Source organism: Oncorhynchus mykiss, chromosome 5 (genome assembly GCF_013265735.2).
Source record: "Oncorhynchus mykiss isolate Arlee chromosome 5, USDA_OmykA_1.1, whole genome shotgun sequence".
NCBI lineage: Eukaryota > Metazoa > Chordata > Actinopteri > Salmoniformes > Salmonidae > Oncorhynchus > Oncorhynchus mykiss.
The window spans coordinates 7,169,369-7,196,051 of NC_048569.1; the positions used below are offsets into that span (position 1 = coordinate 7,169,369).

The 26,683-nt window shown below is 39.3% G+C and overlaps 1 protein-coding gene across 1 annotated transcript; it reads right to left on the bottom strand.

Moving 5' to 3' along the window:
* Nucleotides 1-18,529: 18,529 nt before the first annotated feature.
* Nucleotides 18,530-25,066, bottom strand: LOC110523134 (zinc finger and BTB domain-containing protein 43). The gene is made up of 2 exons (XM_021601548.2): nucleotides 24,979-25,066; nucleotides 18,530-20,481 (listed from the first exon to the last, which is right to left on the bottom strand). The coding sequence occupies exon 2, from the start codon at nucleotides 20,460-20,462 to the stop codon at nucleotides 19,041-19,043; it is 1,422 nt and encodes a 473-aa protein (XP_021457223.2). The 5' UTR covers nucleotides 20,463-20,481; nucleotides 24,979-25,066; the 3' UTR covers nucleotides 18,530-19,040.
* Nucleotides 25,067-26,683: the final 1,617 nt, after the last annotated feature.

A 26,683-nucleotide genomic window follows, 5' to 3' on the forward strand; every position in this document is an offset into this window, starting at 1 on the left:
GAAAATCTAATCCAAAACTGGCCAGAAGAGCACTCTTCCTTGGCTAAATGGAGAAATCTGGAAACTGATGAAAGAACGAGATTATGCTCTAAAAACAGCACTAAGATCCAAATGAGAGCATGGCAGACGTAGGTTTACCATGTTGAGAAATAAGGTGATGAAAGGAATCAGACAGGCCAAGGCAAACTTTTTTATTAACATAATTGGTGAAGCAAAGGGAAATTCTAAACTGATCTGGGTGAATGTAAAAAACTTAACAGGGAAAGACCATAGTAACACTGCAAAAAGACTAGAAATCATGGTGAATAACAATCTAACACAGGATGCAGTCGAAATAGCAATAGCCTTCAATTCCTTCTTTATTGACTCTGTCAGGGTACTGACACAGAACCACTCCACTGGTTTCCTGGGCTCAGTGCTAGTGAATGATGCTCAACCTGTCTTCATCATAAGGGAGGTTTCTGAGTCAAAGGTGAACAAGGTGATTAGCTCACTAAAGAACTCTAAAGCCAAAGACGTGTTTGGGCTGGACTCTTACCTTTCTTAAAAACTACAAAGAATCACTCATTGGCCCCATTACTAAGGTCACCAACACATCTATTGGTCTCGGGGTGTTTCCAAGGGTATGGAAGTCGGCCATAATATAACAGCCATCTTTAAATCGGTCGACCCTGCTGACGTGAGTAACTACAGGCCCATTAGTATACTACCTGTGGTATCAAAGGTTGTTGAAAAGTGAGTAGCAGAACAACTGATTACCCACCTCAACAACAGTAGGGGCTGTGTTTCTGGACCTAAGGAAGGCTTTTGATACTGTTAACCATGAGATTCTCATCACAAAATTGTCCAAGTTCAACTTTTCCCCCCGATGCCTTGAGATGGATGAAACCATACCTTGAAGGCAGAACTCAGTGTGTCAGAGTGAGCAATGAGCTGTCGCCCACTCTTAGCTATGATGTGGGCGTGCCCCAAGGGTCAATACTGGGGCCCCTCCTGTTCAGCCTGTACATGAATGATCTGCCTTCTGTCTGTACTGGGTCTGAAGTTCAAATGTCTGCAGATGATACAGTGATATATGTGCATGCAAAGAGCAAACAACAAGCTGCACAAGAACTCACTACTGTAATGGTCCAGGTTACAAAGTGTCTCAGTGACTCGTGTTTGCATCTCAATGTGAAAAAAAACATTTGCATGTTCTTTACAAAGAGGGCAACAGATGCTACTGAGCCAGATGTCTATGTGTCAGGGGAGAAGCTCCAGGAGGTATCTGATTTTACGTACCTTGGCATCATAATTGATTCCAACCTCTCTTTTAAAAAGCATGTGAAAAAGGTAATTCAGATAACCAAATTCAACCTAGCTAATTTCAGATTTATATGAAATTGTTTGACAACAGAGGTAGCAAAACTGTACTTCAAATCGCTGATACTCCCCCACTTAACATATTGCTTGACTAGTTGGGCCCAAGCTTGCTGTACAACATTAAAACCTATTCAGTCTGTCTACAAACAGGCTCTCAAAGTGCTTGACAGGAAGCCCAATAGTCATCATCACTGTTACATCCTCAGAAAGCATGAGCTCCTGAGTTGGGAAAATCTTGTGCAATACACTGACGCATGTCTTGTATTCAAGATCCTAAATGGCCTGGCTCCTCCCCCTCCACTCAATATTTTTATTAAACAGAAAACCCAAACATATGGCAGCAGATCCACAAGGTCTGCCATGAGAGGTGACTGTATAGTTTCCTTAAGGAAAAGCACCTTTAGTAAATCCGCTTTCTCTGTGAGAGCTTCCCATGTCTGGAATACACTGCCATCAGACACACATAACTGCACCACATATCACACTCTCACAAAATGCATGAAGACATGGCTAAAGGTCAATCAGATTTGTGAACATGGTCCCTTGCTGTGTGTTGCTGCTTTCCATGTTGTCTGTTGTCTGTAGCTCGTGAGGTGTGGAAACACTTTGTTGCTTTTATGAATTTTGTCTTGCTGCTTTTTGTCCTATGTTGCTCTGTCTGTATGCTATGTCTTGCTCGTTCTATGTTGCTCTGCGTGAGCTCACTGCTCAATGATTGTCTATATTGTAATTGTTTTTAATAACCTGCCCAGGGACTGTGGTTGAAAATTAGCCTGCTGGCTAAAACCGGCACTTTTACTGAAATGTTGATTAATGTGCAATATTCCCTGTAAAAATAAAATAAACGTAAACAATGTCCTCATCAAAGGACATTTATTTAATCTCTATGGTTACCCATAATATTTACTGCTTTTACGTGATCCAAAATCCTGATGTATCTACTGCTTATATTTATAACAAACACTTTGTGAGTCTTTAACATGTTGAACATAGAAGATAACCATCCCTACGTTAGACATTTTGTTGACCAATTACCTTGACTGATTATTACAGCCCGCTGTCCACAAGCTATTACTACTCCTTGTGTATTAGCAGCATTACTACGGTAGTTCTGTTAGCATTCCGGTAAAGTCCACATTTCTACCTGCCGTTGGGCCAGTAACCGAAAGGTTGCTAGATCGAATCCCCTAGGTGACAAGGTAAAAATTTGTCGTTATGCCCCTGAACAAGGCAGTTAACCCACTGTTCCTTGGCCGTCATTGTAAATAAGAATGTGTTCTTAACTGACTTGCCTAGTTTTAAAAAAAAGAAGTTTTAATCCATCAGGTTCCCGTCAGATCAGACTGCAGGAAGCAGGAAGCAGGAATCCAGAGTGTCTTAAGACAGGCGCTGTGGTATGACTTTCGGCACACGTGTTTTGGGTCACTTCAAAGAATGGCGAGTGTATCTAATGTAATTACGACAAGGGCCAAGGTCTACAGCACATCCAATCAGGATTGAGACTTCTACACACCCATCCTATCTAACAACAGCCTCCCCCATCTGGACTGGACCTGAGAAATGTCTACGGATAGTCTCAGCTGTTGGCTGCTGGACATTGTTGTTTGTAGTTGGTCCCGATTCAACATACATACATCGGTCACAGACAGTTGGATAGATACGTAGAAACCTCTGCCGCTTTGAAGCCTGTGCTATACCATAGCCTACTGTGCATTGGACTAGTTGTGCCCTCTGCTGGTAAAATGAGGGAATCTTCTGTTCAGCCTTCTACCCTTCTCTACCTTGCTTTACCCATGATCCTCTAGTTGGGATTTAAATGCTATTTAAATTAGGCTTACTCAAATATAAACAGGATCTGGCTGGTGTTGGATGCACTGCAATGAAGAGACATACACACAAAGAGCTGGAGATGGGCACAATGGCCAATGGACATACAGTACCAGTCAAAAGTTTGGACACACCGACTCACTCAAGGGTTTTTCTACATTGTAGAATACTAGTGAACACATCAAAACTATGAAATAACACACATGGAATCATGTAGTAACCAAAATGTGTTAAAACAGCTTTGCACATTCTTGGCATTCTCTCAACCAGCTTCATGAGGTAGTCACCTGGAATGCATTTCAATTAACAGGTGTGCCTTGTTAAAAGTTAATTTGTGGAATTTCTTTCCTTCTTAATGCGTTTGAGCCAATCAGTTGTGTTGTGACAAGGTAGGGGAGGTATACACATGATAGTCTTATTTGATAAAAGACCAAATCAATATTATGGCAAGAACAGCTCAAATAAGCACAGAGAAACAACAGTCCATCATTACTTTAAGACATGAAGGTCAGTCAATCCGGAAAATCTCAAGAACTGAAAGTTTCTTCAAATGCAGTTGCAAAAACCATCAAGCGCTATGATGAAACTGGCTCTCATGAGGACCGCCACAGGAAAGGAAGACCCAGAGTTACCTCTGCTGCAGAGGATAAGTTCATTAGAGTTACCAGCCTCATAAATTGTAGCTCAAATAAATGCTTCAGAGTTCAAGTAAGAGACACATCTCAACATCAACTGTTCAGAGGAGACTGAGTGAATCAGGCCTTCGTGGTTGGATTGCTGCATAGAAACCACTACTAAAGGACACCAATAAGAAGAAGAGACTTGCTTGGGCCAAGACATTAGACTGGTGGAAATCTGTCCTTTGGTCTGATGAGTCCAAATTTGAGATTTTTAGTTCCAGGCGCCATGTCATTGTGAGATGCAGAGTAGATGAACAGATCATCTCTGTATGTGTGATTCCCACGTGAAGTATGGAGGAGCTGGTGTGATGGTGTGGGGGTGCTTTGCTGGTGACACTGACAGTGATTTATTTAGAATTCAAGGCACACGTAACCAGCATGGCTACCACAGCATTCTGCAGCGATACGCCATACCATCTGGTTTGAGCTTAGTGGGACTATCATTTGTTTTTCAACAGGACAATGACCCAAAACACACCTCCAGGCTGTGTAAGGGCTATTTGACCAAGCAGGAGAGTGATGGAGTGCTGTATCAGATGACCTGGCGTCCACAATGACCCGACCTCAACCCAGTTGAGATGGTTTGGGATGAGTTGGACCGCAGGGTGAAGGAAAAGCAGCCAACAAGTGCTCAGCATATGTGGGAACTCCTTCAAGACTATTGGAAAAGCATTCCAGTTGAAGCTGGTTGAGAGAATGCCAAAAGTGTGCAAAGCTGTCATTCAAGGCAAAAGATGGCTACTTTGAAGAATCTCAACTATAAAATATATTTGGATTTGTTTAACACTATTTTGGTTACTACTTGATTACATATGTGTTATTTCATAGCTTTGATGTCTCACTATTATTTTACAATGTAGAAAATAGTTTTAAAAAATTAAGAAAAACCCTTGAATGAGTAGGTGTCCAAACTTTTGACTGGTACTGTATGTATTAAGTATCTCATAATAGGAGTGCTGATCTAGGATCAGGTCTAGTCCAGTTCATCTTATTCATTGTGATCTAAAGGGCAAAATGTACTCTGGCGCTTCTTGCCCCCTGATTCAGAGCAGTCCTTGAGGACGTAAAGGTACATGGCTTCTTCTAGTGGTCAATATATGGAACCTGAGACTCAGCACACATGAGAAGTGAAAGAGAGTGATCCGTTACATTAGTTAGTGATCCGTTACATTAGCTAGTGATCCGTTACATTACTTAGTGATCCGTTACATTACTTAGTGATTCGTTACATTAGTTAGCCATTTGTTACTTTAGTTAGTGATCCGTTACATTACTTAGTGATCCGTTACATTAGTTAGTGATTATTTCCATTAGTTAGTGATCTGTTACATTAGAGTTTTGTTACATTACTTAGTGATCCGTTACAGTAGTTAGTGATTCTTTGCATTAGTTAGTGATCCATTACATTACTTCGTGATCCTTTACATTAGTTAGGGATTTGTTACATTAGTTGGTGATTTGTTACATTAGTTGGTGATTTGTTACATTACTTAGTGATCCTTTACATTACTTAGTGATCCTTTACATTAGTTAGTGATTTGTTACATCACATAGTGATCCGTTACATTAGTTAGTGATCAGTTACATTAGTTTGTGATTCATTACATTACTTAGTGATCTGTTACATTAGTTGGTGATTATTTACATTAGTTAGTGATCTGTTACATTAGAGTTTTGCTACATTACTTAGTGATCCGTCACATTAGTTAGCGATTTGTTACATTAGTTAGTGATCCATTACGTTACATTAGTTAGCAATTTGTTACATTAGTTAGTGATCCGTTACATTACTTAGTGATCCGTTACATTAGTTAGTGATTTGTTACATTAGTTAGCAATTTGTTACATTAGTTAGTGATCCGTTACATTACTTAGTGATCCGTTACATTAGTTAGTGATTCTTTACATTACTTAGTGATTTGTTACATTACTTAGTGATTTGTTACATTGCTTAGTGATGCGTTACATTAGTTAGGGATTTGTTACATTAGTTAGTGATTTGTGAAATTAGAGTTTTGTTACATTACTTAATGATCTGTTACAGTAGTTAGTGATTCTACACATTAGTTAGTGGTCCGTTACATTACTTAGTGATCCGTTACATTAGTTAGTGATCCGTTACATTAGTTAGTGATTTGTTACTTTAGTTAGTTAACCGTTACATTACTTTGTGATCCGTTACATTAGTTAGTGATTCTTTACATTACTTAGTGATCCGTTACATTAGTTAGTGATTTGTTACATTACTTAGTGATCCGTTACATTAGTTAGTGATTTGTTACATTACTTAGTGATCCGTTACATTAGTTAGTGATCCGTTACATTACTTAGTGATCCGTTACATTAGTTAGTGATTTGTTACATTACTTAGTGATCCGTTACATTACTTAGTGATCCGTTACATTAGTTAGTGATTCTTTACATTACTTAGTGATCCGTTACATTAGTTAGTGATTCGTTACATTACTTAGTGATCCGTTACATTACTTAGTGATCCGTTACATTAGTTAGTGATTTGTTACATTACTTAGTGATCCGTTACATTACTTAGTGATCCGTTACATTAGTTAGTGATTCTTTACATTACTTAGTGATCCGTTACATTAGTTAGTGATTCGTTACATTACTTAGTGATTTGTTACATTAGTTAGTGATTCGTTACATTACTTAGTGATTTGTTACATTAGTTTGTGATTTGTTACATTAGTTAGTGATTCGTTACATTACTTAGTGATTTGTTACATTAGTTAGTGATTTGTTACATTAGTTAGTGATTCGTTACATTACTTAGTGATTCGTTACAATGCTTAGTGATGCGTTACATTAGTTAGGGATTTGTTACAGTCGTTAGTGATTTGTGAAATTAGAGTTTTGTTACATTACTTAGTGATCCGTTACAGTAGTTAGTGATTATTTGCATTAGTAAGTGATCCATTACATTACATAGTGATCCTTTTCATTATTTAGTGATCCGTTACATTAGTTAGTGATCCGTTACATTGGTTAGTGATTTGTTACATTAGAGTTTTGTTACATTACTTAGTGATCCATTACAGTAGTTAGTGATCCATTACATTAGTTAGGGATTTGTTACATTAGTTGGTGATTTGTTACATTAGTTGGTGATTTGTTACATTAGTTGGTGATTTGTTACATTAGTTGGTGATTTGTTACATTAGTTAGTGATTCGTTACATTACTTAGTGATTCGTTACATTGCTTAGTGATTCGTTACATTGCTTAGTGATGCGTTACATTAGTTAGGGATTTGTTACATTCGTTAGTGATTTGTGAAATTAGAGTTTTGTTACATTACTTCGTGATCCGTTACATTAGTTAGTGATTTGTTACATTAGTTGGTGATTTGTTACATTAGTTGGTGATTTGTTACATTAGTTGGTGATTTGTTACATTAGTTAGGGATTTGTTACATTAGTTAGTGATTTGTTACATTAGTTAGTGATTTGTTACATTAGTTGGTGATTTGTTACATTAGTTAGTGATTTGTTACATTAGTTGGTGATTTGTTACATTAGTTGGTGATTTGTTACATTAGTTAGTGATTTGTTACATTAGTTGGTGATTTGTTACATTAGTTGGTGATTTGTTACATTAGTTAGTGATTTGTTACATTAGTTGGTGATTTGTTACATTAGTTAGTGATTTGTTACATTAGTTAGTGATTTGTTACATTTGTTAGTGATCCGTTACATTAGTTGGTGATTTGTTACATTAGTTGGTGATTTGTTACATTAGTTAGTGATTTGTTACTTTAGTTAGTTAACCGTTACATTACTTTGTGATCCGTTACATTAGTTAGTGATTCTTTACATTACTTAGTGATCCGTTACATTAGTTAGTGATTTGTTACATTACTTAGTGATCCGTTACATTAGTTAGTGATTTGTTACATTACTTAGTGATCCGTTACATTAGTTAGTGATCCGTTACATTACTTAGTGATCCGTTACATTAGTTAGTGATTTGTTACATTACTTAGTGATCCGTTACATTACTTAGTGATCCGTTACATTAGTTAGTGATTCTTTACATTACTTAGTGATCCGTTACATTAGTTAGTGATTCGTTACATTACTTAGTGATCCGTTACATTACTTAGTGATCCGTTACATTAGTTAGTGATTTGTTACATTACTTAGTGATCCGTTACATTACTTAGTGATCCGTTACATTAGTTAGTGATTCTTTACATTACTTAGTGATCCGTTACATTAGTTAGTGATTCGTTACATTACTTAGTGATTTGTTACATTAGTTAGTGATTCGTTACATTACTTAGTGATTTGTTACATTAGTTTGTGATTTGTTACATTAGTTAGTGATTCGTTACATTACTTAGTGATTCGTTACAATGCTTAGTGATGCGTTACATTAGTTAGGGATTTGTTACAGTCGTTAGTGATTTGTGAAATTAGAGTTTTGTTACATTACTTAGTGATCCGTTACAGTAGTTAGTGATTATTTGCATTAGTAAGTGATCCATTACATTACATAGTGATCCTTTTCATTATTTAGTGATCCGTTACATTAGTTAGTGATCCGTTACATTGGTTAGTGATTTGTTACATTAGAGTTTTGTTACATTACTTAGTGATCCATTACAGTAGTTAGTGATCCATTACATTAGTTAGGGATTTGTTACATTAGTTGGTGATTTGTTACATTAGTTGGTGATTTGTTACATTAGTTGGTGATTTGTTACATTAGTTGGTGATTTGTTACATTAGTTAGTGATTCGTTACATTACTTAGTGATTCGTTACATTGCTTAGTGATTCGTTACATTGCTTAGTGATGCGTTACATTAGTTAGGGATTTGTTACATTCGTTAGTGATTTGTGAAATTAGAGTTTTGTTACATTACTTCGTGATCCGTTACATTAGTTAGTGATTTGTTACATTAGTTGGTGATTTGTTACATTAGTTGGTGATTTGTTACATTAGTTGGTGATTTGTTACATTAGTTAGGGATTTGTTACATTAGTTAGTGATTTGTTACATTAGTTAGTGATTTGTTACATTAGTTGGTGATTTGTTACATTAGTTAGTGATTTGTTACATTAGTTGGTGATTTGTTACATTAGTTGGTGATTTGTTACATTAGTTAGTGATTTGTTACATTAGTTGGTGATTTGTTACATTAGTTGGTGATTTGTTACATTAGTTAGTGATTTGTTACATTAGTTAGTGATTTGTTACATTTGTTAGTGATCCGTTACATTAGTTGGTGATTTGTTACATTAGTTGGTGATTTGTTACATTAGTTAGTGATTTGTTACATTAGTTGGTGATTTGTTACATTAGTTGGTGATTTGTTACATTAGTTAGTGATTTGTTACATTAGTTGGTGATTTGTTACATTAGTTAGTGATTTGTTACATTAGTTGGTGATTTGTTACATTAGTTTGTGATTTGTTACATTAGTTAGTGATTTGTTACATTAGTTGGTGATCCGTTACATTAGTTGGTGATCCGTTACATTAGTTGGTGATTCGTTACATTAGTTAGTGATTCGTTACATTACTTAGTGATTTGTTACATTAGTTAGTGATTCGTTACATTACTTAGTGATTCGTTACATTGCTTAGTGATTCGTTACATTGCTTAGTGATGCGTTACATTAGTTAGGGATTTGTTACATTCGTTAGTGATTTGTGAAATTAGAGTTTTGTTACATTACTTCGTGATCCGTTACATTAGTTAGTGATTTGTTACATTAGTTGGTGATTTGTTACATTAGTTAGTGATTTGTTACATTTGTTAGTGATTTGTTACATTAGTTGGTGATTTGTTACATTAGTTAGTGATTTGTTACATTAGTTAGTGATTTGTTACATTAGTTGGTGATTTGTTACATTAGTTGGTGATTTGTTACATTAGTTGGTGATTTGTTACATTAGTTAGTGATTTGTTACATTAGTTGGTGATTTGTTACATTAGTTAGTGATTTGTTACATTTGTTAGTGATTTGTTACATTAGTTGGTGATTTGTTACATTAGTTAGTGATTTGTTACATTTGTTAGTGATTTGTTACATTAGTTAGTGATTTGTTACATTAGTTAGTGAATTGTTACATTAGTTAGGGATTTGTTACATTAGTTGGTGATTTGTTACATTAGTTAGGGATTTGTTACATTAGTTAGTGATTTGTTACATTAGTTAGTGATTTGTTACATTAGTTGGTGATTTGTTACATTAGTTAGTGATTTGTTACATTAGTTGGTGATTTGTTACATTAGTTGGTGATTTGTTACATTAGTTAGTGATTTGTTACATTAGTTGGTGATTTGTTACATTAGTTAGTGATTTGTTACATTAGTTGGTGATTTGTTACATTAGTTAGTGATTTGTTACATTAGTTAGTGATTTGTTACATTTGTTAGTGATCCGTTACATTAGTTGGTGATTTGTTACATTAGTTGGTGATTTGTTACATTAGTTAGTGATTTGTTACATTAGTTGGTGATTTGTTACATTAGTTAGTGATTTGTTACATTAGTTGGTGATCCGTTACATTAGTTGGTGATTTGTTACATTAGTTAGTGATTTGTTACATTAGTTAGTGATTTGTTACATTAGTTAGTGATTTGTTACATTAGTTAGTGATCCGTTACATTAGTTAGTGATTTGTTACATTAGTTAGTGATTTGTTACATTAGTTGGTGATTTGTTACATTAGTTAGTGATTTGTTACATTAGTTAGTGATTTGTTACATTAGTTAGTGAATTGTTACATTAGTTAGGGATTTGTTACATTACTTAGTGATTTGTGACATTAGTTAGTGATTTGTTACATTAGTTAGTGAATTGTTACATTAGTTAGTGATTTACATTAGTTGGTGATTTGTTACATTAGTTGGTGATTTGTTACATTAGTTGGTGATTTGTTACATTAGTTAGTGATTTGTTACATTAGTTGGTGATTTGTTACATTAGTTGGTGATTTGTTACATTAGTTGGTGATTTGTTACATTAGTTGGTGATTTGTTACATTAGTTGGTGATTTGTTACATTAGTTAGCGATGTGTTTCATAACTTAGCAGTAAAGCACCATACTGTCACAATGATGACATTATCAGTAGGATGATGATGTCATGTGGGTCAACCACTCGGTCATAGTAGTAGTAGTAATAGGAAGCAAACCTAATTTCTTGAGACTATTTTCTGCTAATGTCGCAAACACACAGCATTCAGTTGTCACCAAGAGCCACGTGTTTATTCCCAAACTATATCACACAAGATTTTTACATACAGATGTGTTTTAAAAAGGACCATAGAGGTCAGTTTGCTTCAGTTTTTTTTTTTTTTGTGCCAAAAATCAGGTATGGCGGTATTGTGATTCTGTTATTGCGACAACCCTGCTACGTGATGCTGTAGATTCTAGCCAAGATGAGCCATTTTCTAACGTCACACTGTAGGTAGGTACTTCAATGTACAAAATCATAAGAGGGAATAGCCCGCAGGCAATATCACTGGAATAATTAAATGTAACCTGGGGAAGTCGAGGCTTCCAAACAAAAAATCCACAATGAAATGTTACACGGGGGGGAAAAAAAACGTTTATTGTTGAAAACATTTATGTTTGTACAAAACATTCACAAAGTTCTTCTATAAGAAGAAAATCTCAAAATGGTGACAAAGCAAGGGTTAGGAAATGGTTCTGGAAAACTGTCCGCAACTTTCGTTAGATAGTAAAATAAATATGCTAATTTCCGTGAGGTAGTTTTAATTTAAATCACTAATATAGGGACGCATCCCAAACAAACTCAATTGCTACCATTGTTCAAACCTTATGTTTTCTTTATCCTCAAAATGAAGAGTTGTATTTTAATTTTTCCAGTAATATAGTTGTAACCTGGTTCACTTTGCCAGGAGGCTGAAACTTGGCCGCAAGTGGGTCTTCCAGCAAGACAATAACCCAAAGCATCAAAATCCACAAAGAAATTGTTAATTGACCATAAAAAAATAACATTTTGCAATAGCCATCTCAGTCTCCAAACTTGAACCCCATTGTAAAACCGGTGGTTTCAATTGAAGAGGACAGTCCATAACATACAGACGAAGGATATCAAGGATCTGGAAAGAGTCTACATTGAGATCACTCCCAATGTGTTCTCCAACTCATAAGACATTTTTAGAAAAAGGCTCAGTGCCGTTATCTATATTTTTGAGAAAAAAAGTATTATATGTTAAACAGCAGGTAGCCTAGTGGTTAGGTCATTGGGCCAGTAACAGAAAGGTTGTTAGATCAAATCCCCGAGCTGACAAGGTCAAAATCTGTCGTTCTGCCCCCCTGAACAAGGCAGTTAACCCACTGTTCCTAGGCCGTTACTGTAAATAAGAATTTGTTCTTAACTGACTTGCCTAGTTAAATAAAGGTTCAATTTTAATAAAAAAAAAAAAAAGCTCTTTCTCTGAGCAATTGTATTGGTATAATATAGATTTCCGATTATTATTTTTTTGCATACAATATAGCTCAAAATGTGTTTTATTTGTGCTCGTCTTCACCAAGGGGCTGTCAATATTTGGAACTGACTTTGCATCTTCACGAAAGTAGCAACTAGCGCAGAATCTCACTGTCCACTTTCATTAACGATAGATAAGCCTATCATTCTAAGAAATGTCATTTTCAATTGATAACTCAATTTTCCCCCAGATGATCCAAAAACCTACAGAACTTCTGATAAAAGTCGAACGTAAGCAAATAGCATAGTTTCAAATTCCATATGCATATCATATAGTTCAGACTTTGCATTAAATGCACCAAAGTTAGCTTTCACGTGATAAAGACTAACAACTGTTACTCTAAAATGATTGTATTTTGTTAGCGTTAGCAGCCGATACAAAAATACCATTGTATAACAGTAATTTTAAAAAAAAATGCTGCAAAGTAATGAGAAATGACGTATTCCAGGCATTTGCAATACCTTTGTTAGTCCAGGTTCATTTAAAAACATTTCTAACAAAAACATTCCTATTATCAAGCAGTACAAATAGAGGTCAATCAATTCTGGCAAACTGACAGGTCCCCCCCCAAAAAAATGATGTGAAGCATAAATGATGTTTTAACCTAAGATATTGATATTGATAACAAGATATTGGTGGATAGACTGTCGCAAATTCCTTGTTGTGGTATAAGTACCAATATTCACTTTTTTTTTATTACAATTTCACCTTCATTCTTCAAGGATCATCTTAAATTGGGAACCCATGCTCATTCAAAAAAAATGAAGTTATAAGTCACAATATAGCAACAATGTCAAAACAGTCCTAAATGATCTAAAAAGCAATCATTAATATATCAGTAGTAAGAAACCATATAAACTATATTCAATATGTTGATTAGCAGATTGTGTAACTACAAACTACGGGTACAGTGATCTTACATTTATTTATACCTACTTCCCAAAAACATAGTTAAACACTTGATGATAAATATGCTGAGGTTTTAGTATACAGGACCAGTCAAAAGTTTGGACACACCTACTCATTCAAGGGGTTTTTCTTTATTTAAAAAAAAAACTATTTTCTACATTGTATAATAATAGTAAAGACATCAAAACTATGAAATAGCACATATGGAATCATATAGTAACCAACAAAAAAAAAAAAGTTTGCAACAAATCAAAATATATTTTATGCTGAGCACTCGTTAGCTGCTTTTCCTTCACTCTGCGGTCCAACTCATCCCAAACCATCTCAGTTGGGTTGAAGTCGGGTCATTGTGGAGGCCAGGTCATCTGATGCAGCACGCCATCAATCTCCTTGTTCAAATAACCCTTACACAGCCTGGAGGTGTGTTTTGGGTCAGTGTCCTGTTGAAAAACAAATGATAGTCCCACTAAGCGCAAACCAGATGGGATGGTGTATCGTTGCAGAATGCTGTGGTAGCCATGCTGGTTAAGTGTGCACTGAATTCTAAATAAATCACTGACAGGTATTTGGTATTTTATTAGGATCAGTATCAGTGTCACCAGCAAAGCACCTCCACACCTCCTCCTTCATGCTTCACGGTGGGAACCACACATGCAGAGGTCATCCGTTAGCCTACTCTGCGTCTCACAAAGGCTCAGCAGCTGGAACCAAAAATCTCAAATTTGGACTCATTAAGACCAAAGGACAGATTTCCACAGTCTAATGTCCATTGCTCATGTTTCTTGACCCAAGCAAGTCTCTTCTTCTTATTGGTGTCCTTTAGTAGTGTTTCTTTGCAGCAATTCGACCATGAAGGCCTGATTTCACACAGTCACCTCTGAACAGTTGATGTTGAGATGTGTCTGCTACTTAAACTCTGTGAAGAATTTATTTGGGCTGCAATTTCTGAGGCTGGTAACTCTAATGAACTTATCCTCTGCAGCAGAGGTAACTCTGGGTCTTCCTTTCCTGTGGCGGTCCTCATGAGAGCCAGTTTCATCATAGCACTTGATGGTTTTTGTGACTGCACTTGAAGAAACTTTCAAAGTGCTTGACATTTTCCGGATTGACTGACTCATGTCTTAAAGTAATGATGGACTGTCGTTTCTCTTTGCTTATTTGAGCTGTTCTTGCCAACTTATGGACTTTCACCAAATAGGGATATCTTCTGGACACCATCCCTACCTTGTCACAACACAACTGATTGGCTCAAATGCATTAAGAAGGAAATAAATTCCACAAATGAACTTTTAACAAAAGCACACCTGTTAATTGAAATGCATTCTAGGTGACTACCTCATGAAGCTGGATGAGAGAATACCAAGAGTGTGCAAAGCTGTCATCAAGGCAAAGGGTGGCTACTAATCTCAAATATAAAATATATTTAAATTTATTTTAACACTTTTTTGGTTACTACATGATTCCATGTGTTATTTCATAGTTTACAATGTAGAAAATAAAGAAAAATCCTTGAATGAGTAGGTGTGTGCAAACTTCTGTCTGGTACTGTATGTCTTTGAGGTTTCCGGTTAAATATATCAATTGTAGCCTCCCGGGTGGCGCAGTGGTATAGGGCACTGCATCGCAGTGCTAGCTGTGCCACCAGAGACTCTGAGACTCAGTCCGGGTTAGGGAGGGTTTGGCCGGTAGGGATATCCTTGTCTCATCGTGCATTAGCGACTCCTGTGGCGGACCGGGAGCAGTGCACGCTAACGAGGTCGCCAGGTGCACGGTGTTTCCTCCGACACATTGGTGCGGCTGGCTTCCGTGTTGGATGCGTGCTGTGTTAAGAAGCAGTGCGGCTTGGTTGGGGTGTGTTTCAGAGGACGCATGGCTTTCGACCTTCGTCTCTCCCGAGCCCATACGGCAGTTGTAGCGATGAGACAAGATACTAACAATTGGATACCACAAAATTGGGGAGAAAAAGGGGTACAAATTTTACAAAAATTATAAACTTGCTTGCCAAGAAGACAGTGAATGATCCTGAGTGGACGAGATACAGTTTAACTTAAATCTACTTGAAAATCTATGGCAAGACCTGAAAATGGTTGTCAAGCAATGACCAACAACCAATTTGACTGAGCTTGAAGAATATATATATATATATAAAAATTATTGTTTGGAAATATGATTGAATTAATCACAAACCTAGCGAGCATAAAACAGCAGACTTGAAACGCCAGGCATCATTTAAAATTATTGTTGTATTATGTTACAGACAATCTTTATGTGGCTGACTGTACGAACATGTAGGCTAGCTAACAAGTAGCCTACTGGCAGAAAGTCATGCTCTAGTTCAAACTAGGTTTGAGGGCCTCTATATATATATACATACAGTGCCTTCAGAAAGTATTCACACCCCTTGACTTTTTTCCACATTTTGTTGTGTTTACAGCCTGAATTTAGTTCAGGAGTAAAAATTGGCTTAACAAGTCACATAATAAGTTGATGATTTTTTTTAATGACCACCTCATCTTTGTACCCCACACATACAATTATTTGTAAGGTCACTCAGTCGAGCAGTGAATTTCAAACACAGATTCAACCACAAAATACAGGGAGGATTTCCGATGCCTCAAAGAAGGGCACCTATTGGTAGATGGGTAGAAATAAAAAGCAGACATTGAATATCCCTTTGAGCATGGTGAAGTTATTAATTACACTATGGATGGTGTATCAAAACACCCAGTGACTACAAAGATACAGGCGTCCTTCCTAACTCAGTTGCCGGAGTTGCTCTTAGAAACTTACCCAGAAAGACTCAAAGCTGTAATCGCTGCCAAAGGTGCTTCTACAAAGTATTGACTCAGGGGTGTGAATACTTATGTAAATGAGATATTTCTGTATTGTCAAAAAACATGTTTTCACTTTGTTATTATGGGGTGTTGTGTGTTGATGGGTGAGAAAATATCTATGTAATCCATTTTGAATTCACAACTAAACGTAGAATTAGTCAGGAGGTAGGAATACTTTTCTGAAGGCACTGTACATATTTGGAGTGCCTCAAATAATGCTATTTCCAAAATTGAAATGTGTATCTCATTAAAAAAGGGGCAATCTACAATTGCTACATCCATTTTTGGACTTAAAGAATATAACTTATGCATCTGAGCTTGTTCAACTGTCCTATCCCCATCAGAACCCAACATATAATCTTATTTTACACCAATGTTTGCAAACAATGTAAACCAACACTATATATATCCTCAAACAATGGTTAAAACTATCATGTTGATTTCATGGATGTTCAGTCCTGGCATCCATAGCTCCGTCTACAAATTTGAGAGCGGTTACATTTCTCCAGCGCCATCCCTCAACTTTTAACAGAAACAGGGGGCGGAGAGAACTCTTTGTCATTGTTTCAACTACTGATCGCCCCTTTAAACTAAAGTATGTTCAAAACGGCAAATAGAATGCACAAATCAATATCAAAAGCACTATTCCATAGCTCAGTATCCTCATGTTTTATTGACCTAACTACAGTACATTGGCACACCTCAACAAACACTACTCACCATCATGTAAACCTACCATCATTTCCTACAACTGTACCAGTATGTCCAAGATACATCGTCTCATTTACACGATCCCACTCCCCTCCACAAAAAAACATCAATAAATTAGATATTTATACACAATTATTTTTGAAGTGATAGATATGATAAGTCATTGGATGGCAAACGACATGTGAGGTTTCAAAATGAAGACTCATCAGGGGAATCGCTGGCTAATTGATATGATGAACAGCACTGCTCTCCCAACATCCAGACACCTGAGGAAAGGGACACTTTCTAAATGAGGGGGACTGAAGGAAATAAGAATAATCCTCATCCACATAGTTAACAAAAGAAAGGCCCATTTTTGATTATTTTTTTTTAAACAGTAAATGTAATGGCTGTGGTTGTGTCTATGTGAGAACATTGAGGTAACGTAGACCCCACATTGGATGTGTGACCAAACACATTCTTGCTCCAAAGTCAATTTACATACACTCCACATCGCTCCTGTTAAGTAGCTGCAGTCCATTCCGGAAATTATTCAGAGCCATTGACTTTTTCCACCTTTTGTTATGTTACAGCCTTATCCTAAAATAGATTAAATAAATAAAAAAATCCTTGTAAATCTACACACAATACCCCCATAAAGATCATCCTTGAGATGTTTCTACAACTTGATCGGAGTCCACCCGTGGTAAATTCTATTGATTGGACATTATTTGGAAAGGCACACACCTGTCTATATAAAGGTCCCACAGTTGACAGTGCATGTCAGAGCAAAAACCAAGCCGTAGAGCTCCGAGGCAGGATTTTGTCGAGGCACAGATCTGGGGAAGGGTACCAAAAACATTCTGCAGCATTGAAGGTCCTAAAGAACAGAGTGGTCTCCATCATTCTTAAATGGAAGAAGTTCGGAACCACCAAGACTCTTCCTAGGGGGTGAAGGGCCTTGCTCAGAGAGGTTAACAAGAACCCGATGATCATGCTGACAGAGTTACAGAGTTCCTCTGTGGAGATGGGAGAACCTTCCAGAAGGACAACCATCTCTGTAGCACTCCACCAATCAGATCTTTATGGTAGAGTGGCCAGATGGAAGCCACTCCTCAGTAAAAGGCACACGACAGCCCACTTGGAGTTTGCCAAAAGGCACCCATAGGACTCTCAACCATGAGAAACAAGATTCTCTGGTCTGATGAAACCAAGATTGAACTCTTTGGCCTGAATGCCAAGCGTCACGTCTGGAGAAAACATGGCACCATCCCTACGGTGAAGCATGGTGGTGGCAGCATTATGCTGTGGATATGTTTTTCAGCGGCAGGGACTGGGAGACTACTCAGGATCGAGGGAAAGATGAACGGAGCAAAGTACAGAGCGATCCTTGATGAAAACCTGAAAACCTGTTGCAGAGCGCTCAGGACCCCACACTGGGGCGAAGGTTCACTTTCCAACAGGACAAAGACCCTAAGCACACAGCCAAGACAGAGCAGGAGTGGCTTCGGGACAAGTTCTTGAATGTCCTTGAGTGGCCCAGCCAGAGCCCGGACTTGAACCCGATCGAACATCTTTGGAGTGACCTGAAAATAGCTGTGCAGAGTTTGAGAGGATCTGCAGAGAATGGGAGAAACTCCCCAAATACAGGTGTGCCAAGCTTGTAGCGTCATACCCAAGAAGACTCAAGGCTGTAATCGTTGCCAAAGATGTTTCAACAAAGTACCGAGTAAAAGGGTCTGAATACTTATTTAAATGTGATATTTACGTGTTTTATTTTTAATAAATTAGCAAAAACCTGTTTTTGCTTTGTCATTATGGGGTCTTGTGTGTAAATTGATAAGGGGAATACAAATTTGATTTAATACACTTTAGAATAAGGCTGAAACGTAACATAATTAGAAAAAAGTCAAGGGGTCTGAATACTTTCAGAATGCCCTGTATAGCAGTCCACACACCGCAGGACCTAAGGTCCTGATTCCACACAAGCAGATCTGACCAGACTACAAAGCTTTCCAGGATTCTGATCTTGGATCAGTTACATGTGATGCGTCGGTGGCTCAGGCCGCTGCTCGGATATATAATTCTAAATCCAGCTAAACTGATTGGAAGGTGGTCATCCAAGCAGCACGGTCTTAATCTGATCCCGGGACAGGCACATCTGAGCAGCCTATTCAGTGAAACTGATATGGGATAGTGGTGGAGGTGGGAGGGAGACGAGGTGAATGGTGGTTTGGAAATAACATCCGAGATCAGCAGATCTGGGCGGCCTGTTCGTTGACGGCGCACCGGGCCTGATGGACCCTGGTGCAGGAGGACGTGTGACGGTTGAAGCTGTCCCGCCACATGAAGCGTTTGGCGCACAGGCTGCACTCGTAGGGCTTGACGCCCGTGTGAATCTTCATGTGGCCGACCAGGTGGTGTTTCATCTTGAAACTTTTGCCACACACGGCGCAGCCGTACGGCCGCAAGCCCAGGTGCATGCTCATGTGCCGGTCCCGCTGGCTCTTGTGAGTGAAGCTCTTGCCACACTGGCAGGGGTACAGCTTGTAGACCACTGAGGCGAAGCCAGAGTGGGAGGTCTCTTCCTGGAGGCCACCAGGGGTTCCTTCTCCTCCACCACCACTCTCCTCAACCCCGGTTGCCTCTTCTAACAGGTCCTCTTTCAGTCCAAGCGGTGTCCCGTCGGCCTTGTCGGTGGAGAAGCCCTCTATGGAGGTACCGTAGAAGTCCAGAGGATCCTCCTCCAGGCTCTCCTCCAGCTGAGCCACCGGTTTCTCATCAATGCCGTGGTCCAGGGAGCTCCTGCTGGCTGAGGCCTGGGAGTGGGTAAGTTTCAGCTGCTCAGGGTCAGTGACAGCAGGGTCCCCGCTAAAGAGGGCCACATCGCCCTTGCAATCTGCGCGCCTTTCTGACTTTACGTGGACCCATTTCCTGTGGCCCATGATGCTGGGTGGGACATAGGCAGGTCTGGAGTACTGGTAGTCCCCCTCGCCACCCTCTTCAACGTCCCCATCCTGGCTGGCGACCTCACTACCTGAGCCATCGTGGTCGACCGGTGGCGAGCAGCTTCCGCTGGGCTGGGTGCTGTTGTTCTCCAGAGTGGGAGGGGAGAAGCTGTTCTCCAGGAGCTGGTCCATCTCCATTTTGGCAAAGCCCTCTACTGCTCCTCCTCCTCCACCATCCTCCAGGCCCATGGAGCCGTCCCCAGGGCTGTGGTAGTTACTGTCCCCAGGGAAAGGCCTGTCCCTCAGCCCACCAGAAGACTTGTGCACTAATGTGCTAGCGCCGCTTCCTACCACCTCTAAGAGCTCAGTGCATTTGTCCACCACGTGCCACATCTGGAGGAAGCTAGCTGCCGTGAGGAAAGCTACCACCTCGCCGGCAGGTAGGTGCAGGGTGCCCGTGTAGCAAGAGAGGAGGAGACGTTCGAACACGCACGGGTGCATGACGTCAGGTAAAACGCAGCGGGCACTGTTTTTAAGGAGCACTTGGTCGCAAAAGTAGGGCGAACTGGCGGCCAAGATGGCCCGGTGAGCACGGTACTGGTGTCCCTGGATGACTACGATGATGTCACAGAGCTGGCCCCTCTGCCGCTGCTGGTTGAGCTTCTGCAGCATGGTTCCGGAGAAGTTTGGGAAGTCCACGCGGAGCACATTCCCCTCAGACTCCATGGCAGCCAGGGGTCTAGATCTAGAATATGTAGAACATAAACAGGTCATTAATTGTGTTGATGTTAACTATGTGGGTTATAGATTTACACTTAGTATACCAAACATTAGGCCCAACTTCCTAATATTGAGTTGCACCTCCCGCCCTTTGCCCTCAGAACACTCTCAATTCGTTGGGGAATGGATTCTACAAGGTGTCGAAAGCATTCCACAGGGATGCTGACCCATGTTTGCCACAGTTATGTCAAGTTGGCTGGATGTCTTTTGGGTGGTGGACCATTCTTGATACACACGGGAAACTGTTGAGTGTGAAAAACCCTGCAACGTTGCAGTTCTTGACGCAAACCGGTGCGCCTGGCATCTACTACCATACCCTGTTCAAAGGCACTTAAATATGTTGTCTTGTCCATTCGCTCTCTGAATGGCACACATACACAATCCATGTCTCAATTGTCTCAAGGCTTAAAAATCATTCTTTAACCTGTCTCCTCCCCTTCATCTACACTGACTGAAGTGGATTTAACAATAAGGGATTATAGCTTTCACCTTTTTCCAGTATGTGTCATGGAAAGAGCAGGTGTTCTTAATGTTTTGTACAATCAGTGTAGATCAGAACAAATAGAACATGAATAGGTTATTAAAAAGGATAGTTCATGCAAAGTCTATATGTGGGTCTGAATGCCTTACCTTGAGTTGTGTCTGAAGGCCCATGGTGACAGAATCTGCAATTACTTCCGGCGACAGCTTGGAGTTAGCATATGAGTGGAAACAGCCGAACCCGATGTTATCAAAGCTGCACTGCAAGCCACAACTTCCTGTATGTCAATACACGCAAAGAACCTGTCCACGTTTTCTTCGCCGTGAGACTGTTGTTATTTTTTTTCGCTAGATATACAGTGGGGCAAAAAAAGTATTTAGGTCAGCCACCAATTGTGCAGGTTCTCCCACTTAAAAAGATGAGAGAGGCCTGTAATTTTCATCATAGGTACACTTCCAACTATGACAGACAAAATTAGAAGAAAAAAAACCCAGAAAATCACATTGTAGGATTTTTTTATTAATTAATTTGCAAATTATGGTGGAAAATAAGTATTTGGTCAATAACAAAATTTCTCAATACTTTGTTATATACCCTTTTTTGGCAATGACAGAGGTCAAACGTTTTCTGTAAGTCTTCACAAGGTTTTCACACACTGTTGCTGGTATTTTGGCCCATTCCTCCATTCAGATCTCCTCTAGAGCAGTGATGTTTTGGGGCTGTTGCTGGACAACACAGACTTTCAACTCCCTCCAAAGATTTTCTATGGGGTTGAGATCTGGAGATTGGCTAGGCCACTCCAGGACCTTGAAATGCTTCTTACGAAGCCACTCCTTCGTTGCCCGGGCGGTGTGTTTGGGATCATTGTCATGCTGAAAGACCCAGCCACGTTTCATCTTCAATGCCCTTGCTGATGGAAGGAGGTTTTCACTCAAAATCTCACGATACATGGCCCCATTCATTCTTTCCTTTACACGGATCAGTCGTCCTGGTCCCTTTGCAGAAAAACAGCCCCAAAGCATGATGTTTCCACCCCCATGCTTCACAGTAGGTATGGTGTTCTTTGGATGCATCTCAGCATTCTTTGTCCTCCAAACACGACGAGTCGAGTTTTTTACCAAAAAGTTATATTTTGGTTTCATCTGACCATATGACATTCTCCCAATCTTCTTCTGGATCATCCAAATGCTCTCTAGCAAACTTCAGACGGGCCTGGACATGTACTGGCTTAAGCAGGGGGACACGTCTGGCACTGCAGGATTTGAGTCCCTGGTGGCGTAGTGTGTTACTGATGGTAGGCTTTGTTACTTTGGTCCCAGCTCTCTGCAGGTCATTCACTAGGTCTCCCCGTGTGGTTCTGGGATTTTTGCTCACCGTTCTTGTGATCATTTTGACCCCACGGGGTGAGGTCTTGCGTGGAGCCCCAGATCGAGGGAGATTATCAATGGTCTTGTATGTCTTCCATTTCCTAATAATTGCTCCCACAGTTGATTTCTTCAAACCAAGCTGCTTACCTATTGCAGATTCAGTCTTCCCAGCCTGGTGCAGGTCTACAATTTTGTTCTGGTGTCCTAGTGGAGTTTGGTGCCATAGTGGAGTTTGGAGTGTGACTGTTTGAGGTTGTGGACAGGTGTCTTTTATACTGATAACAAGTTCAAACAGGTGCCATTAATACAGGTAACGAGTGGAGGACAGAGGAGCCTCTTAAAGAAGAAGTTACAGGTCTGTGAGAGCCAGAAATCTTGCTTGTTTGTAGGTGACCAAATACTTATTTTCCACCATAATTTGCAAATAAATTCATAAAAAATCCTACAATGTGATTTTCTGGATTTTTCTCCTCATTTTGTCTGTCATAGTTGAAGTGTACCTATGATGAACATTACAGGCCTCTCTCATCTTTTTAAGTGGAAGAACTTGCACAATTGGTGGCTGACTAAATACTTTTTTTGCCCCACTGTATGTGATAACTAACCTGTTCCTGGCAAAACTTTCTTCGTTCTCGATTCAGTGATAAAAAGTATCTTAGAAATGTCAGGTGTCCAGGTGCAGGTGTTTCTACAAATGCCAGCGAAAACTCTGAAAGATATTAAATCCATGTTTTGTACCAAGTGAGAAATGCCTCTTGAATGTGTGTAGATCTTTGTTTTGGTAGCACTGCGTCACATAGAAACAACTAGTTCCTGCAAAGACGTTGGGAAATGCAAGATGCCTGGCAGCTTAAATGGCGAGGGAACTCCTCACTTGGTGCAAAATGTGGATTTGAAATCTTTCTGAGTTTTCGTGGGTTTTTGTAGAACCACCTGCAATTGGACAGGGACATTTCGAACATACTTTTTTCCCCCGAATCGAGAACAAAGGAAGTTTTGCCAAGAACAGGTTAGTTGAACAATCTATGGCGTCGTTTTATATAGGGCTTTCCTGTAATGACCATCATGGTAACATAGTAATCACATATCTGGTGTACAAACTGGTAGCTCCAGCTTTGATAACATCGGATTGGCTGTTTCCACTCATGGAAAACTGATTATGCTAATATGCTAACTCCAGGCTGTTAGCCAGAAGTAGATCATGCATAATTGTGGATTCTGTCATCATGGGCCTTCAGACACAACTCAAGGTAAGGGTAATTTGATCCAAATATAGATTTTGAATGAACTATCCTTTTAATTGTGTTGAAGTTAACTACGTGTGTTCTATTTCCTGTATTGTTTAAGATCAAGTTTTATTTGAGACATCCACTTATACAGGGAAAATGCTTAACTTGCAAGCCCTACCCAACAGTGCAGTATTCAATATAAACAAGTAGAACTAATAACAAAATAAGAATTTAAAAAAACCCACAATAAATAAGAGAGGAAGATATATACAGGGTCAGTTATGTACAAGGCCAGCTACATATAGGGTCAGCTATATACAGAATCAGTGCCAGTGCCACAGAGAGGAAGCTATATACATGGTAAGTGCCAGTACCACATGTACAACGTGCAGAGATACTGGAGTATTGAGGTAGATATGTACATGTACCCACATTAAAAAAATACTACAGTACTTACTATAGAATTATATAGTATACTGTAGAATACTATACTGCAGATTGTAGTATCCCTTGATCATGTGTAGTACCTACTATAGAATGTTGCAGTATACTGTATAATACTATAGTAAATACTATAATATTATCCTCAAAGTACTTTAATAAATACTACAATAATGTTTGCAAAAACACTACACTTTTTAAAGTATATTAAATACTACAGTTTTAAATTTGCACCTTGCCTATTCCTTTTCCCCATATTGCAATTTGTGCCATCCATAAGTTTAAAAAAACAAGCTACAATCCAAGTATAGACAATATATTGTGTTCCCTACAGGTAATAGAAAAGAAAGACCACAGTCCTATCGATCTACAAGTTATAGAACATAATACTAGTAAACGTACACTCCCACTTAGCTAGGAGATGCGATAAAAACACAACATTATGATTAACTATCCATGCCAATTTATAAGACCGTAGCGATATATTCCATAATCATATTAATCAAAGGAGACCACACGGAGTAGCTTCAACTTGCTAAAGATGGCCATTATCATTTACATACGTGGGGTGTGCACTCAATAATGGTACTCAATGATATAAGCTGTGACCAACAAAATACAATTGAAAACTCAATTAGGTAAAAACGTAGGTAAGCTTATAGCTTTTGATTTCAACATCGGCAAACTGTTATGTGCCCACCTATTTGCATACCGAATACTACGTTGCAAGTGTCACATTTCCATTTTCCTTGTGATTCACCCGATCCTGAAAAATCATGTTGCAGAAGCTGGCTAGCTAGGCTAGCCTATGGCGCTAACCAAGTAGCCATGCACTGAATACATCAAATCCTGACGATTAAGATGAATTTCTACGTTTTCAAGAATGACTGGCCATACGTCAATATCTCGGTTTTGTACGTGCATGAAACATAGAGTTGTCTCACCTTCGATTTCATTTCTATCTCTTGATTTAGAATACAACAGTCGCTTCTCTTCCGAGTTCCACTGGAAATCTTTCAGCCCACGTCATCACGTAACCAAGAATCGCATGGCGCATGATGAGCAATGTAAACAAACCCGCCCTCAGCCCGCCCTCACTGTCTGGGTTGCCAGATGAGTCGGAATCATGGTTGGAGGAGGGCCTTCTAAAAACGTTGTAGGTTTATCGGACAGATTCTTACTTCTGTAGATTCATACATAATGTTGGCATACAACAATGTCCCCCCCCCCCCCCTAAATTCTTAAAGTTCAAATCATGTCCTTTAAATGACATATTTGAGTTCATCTCATCCGAAAGAAAACACATATTAAATACAACCCTGATGTGCAACGTAGTGAGACGATGAGCTGATATTTGGCAGGAAAAAAACGGAAAGGAAGAAGTTATTTGGCAGGACATTCTTGAAAAATACCTATTGGAAACGTTGGGTGTATACGGTTCTAAATGAATGAAAATACTAAGCATATGACTTTGATATCCTGCGCATGCTTTTCCCTGTGGTTATATTTGTATATTCTTGAGACCACAATGATGCCTCTTTGCATGATTAAAAAAAAAAAAAAAACGGGGGGGGGGGGTTATTTATGAAATGACGTGTGAACAACACTTGGTGGCAGTACAGGCTAACCTGAGAGAGCTTTCAGACGATGGTTTCTCAGTTTGAGACCTTTCCCAGGACAGGCATAACCTTTGAACCTGAAATGTTTTCAAATCAAATTTTGAGCTGAGGTAAAATAACAAAAGAGGGGCTGTATACAGGGGGTACCGGTACAGAGTCAATGTGAGGGGGCACCGGATAGTCGAGGTAATTGAGGTAGAGTTATTAAAGTGACTTAATAACTAGTGAAAAGGTGAAGGATGATGAACGTTCATGTTTGTCTGGAGAACGTTATTATCATGCATTGTAATATTGTTTGGACCACTTTACACCACCATTCAGTCAACATTAGGTTAAATGTGAATTTTATTTTTAATCATGCATGCCTAGTATTGTCAGTTCAACTTTATGTCCCCCCCCCTTCTCTGCAAATCCTCTCAAGCTCAGTCAAGTTGGATGGGGAGCGTTGCTGCACAGCTATTTTCAGGTCTCTCCAGGGATGTTCAATCGGGTTCAAGTCTGGGATCTGGCTGGGCCACTCAAGGACATTCGGAGACTTGTCCCGAAGCCACTCCTGCGCTGTCTTGGCTGTGTACTTAGGGTCGTTGTCCTGTTGGAAGGTGAATCTTTGCCCCAGTCTGAGGTCCTGAGCACTCTGGAGCAGGTTTTCATCAAGGATCTCTCTGTACTTTGCTCTGTTCATCTTTCCCTCGATTTTAACAAGTCTCTCTGTCCCTGATGCTGAAAAAACATCCCCACAACATGATGCTGCCACCACCATGCTTCACAGTAGGGATGGTGACATGTTTCCTCCAGACGTGACCCATGGCATTCAGGCCAAAGTGTTCAATCTTGGTTTCATCAGACCAGATAATCTTGTTTCTCATGGTCTGAGAGTCCTTGAGGTGCCTTTTGGCAAACTCCAAGCGGGCTGTCATGTGCCTTTTACTGAGGAGTGGCTTCCGTCTGGCCTTTATGGTAGAAAGGCCTTTATAAAGCCCTTTACGGTAGAGTGCTGCAGAGATGGTTGTCCTTCTGGAAGGTTCTCCCA

Excerpts from the sequence above, each read along its gene's own strand:
- LOC110523134 (XM_021601548.2), bottom strand. The coding sequence starts at position 20,462 with ATGGAGTCTGAGGGGAATGTGCTCCGCGTGGACTTCCCAAACTTCTCC.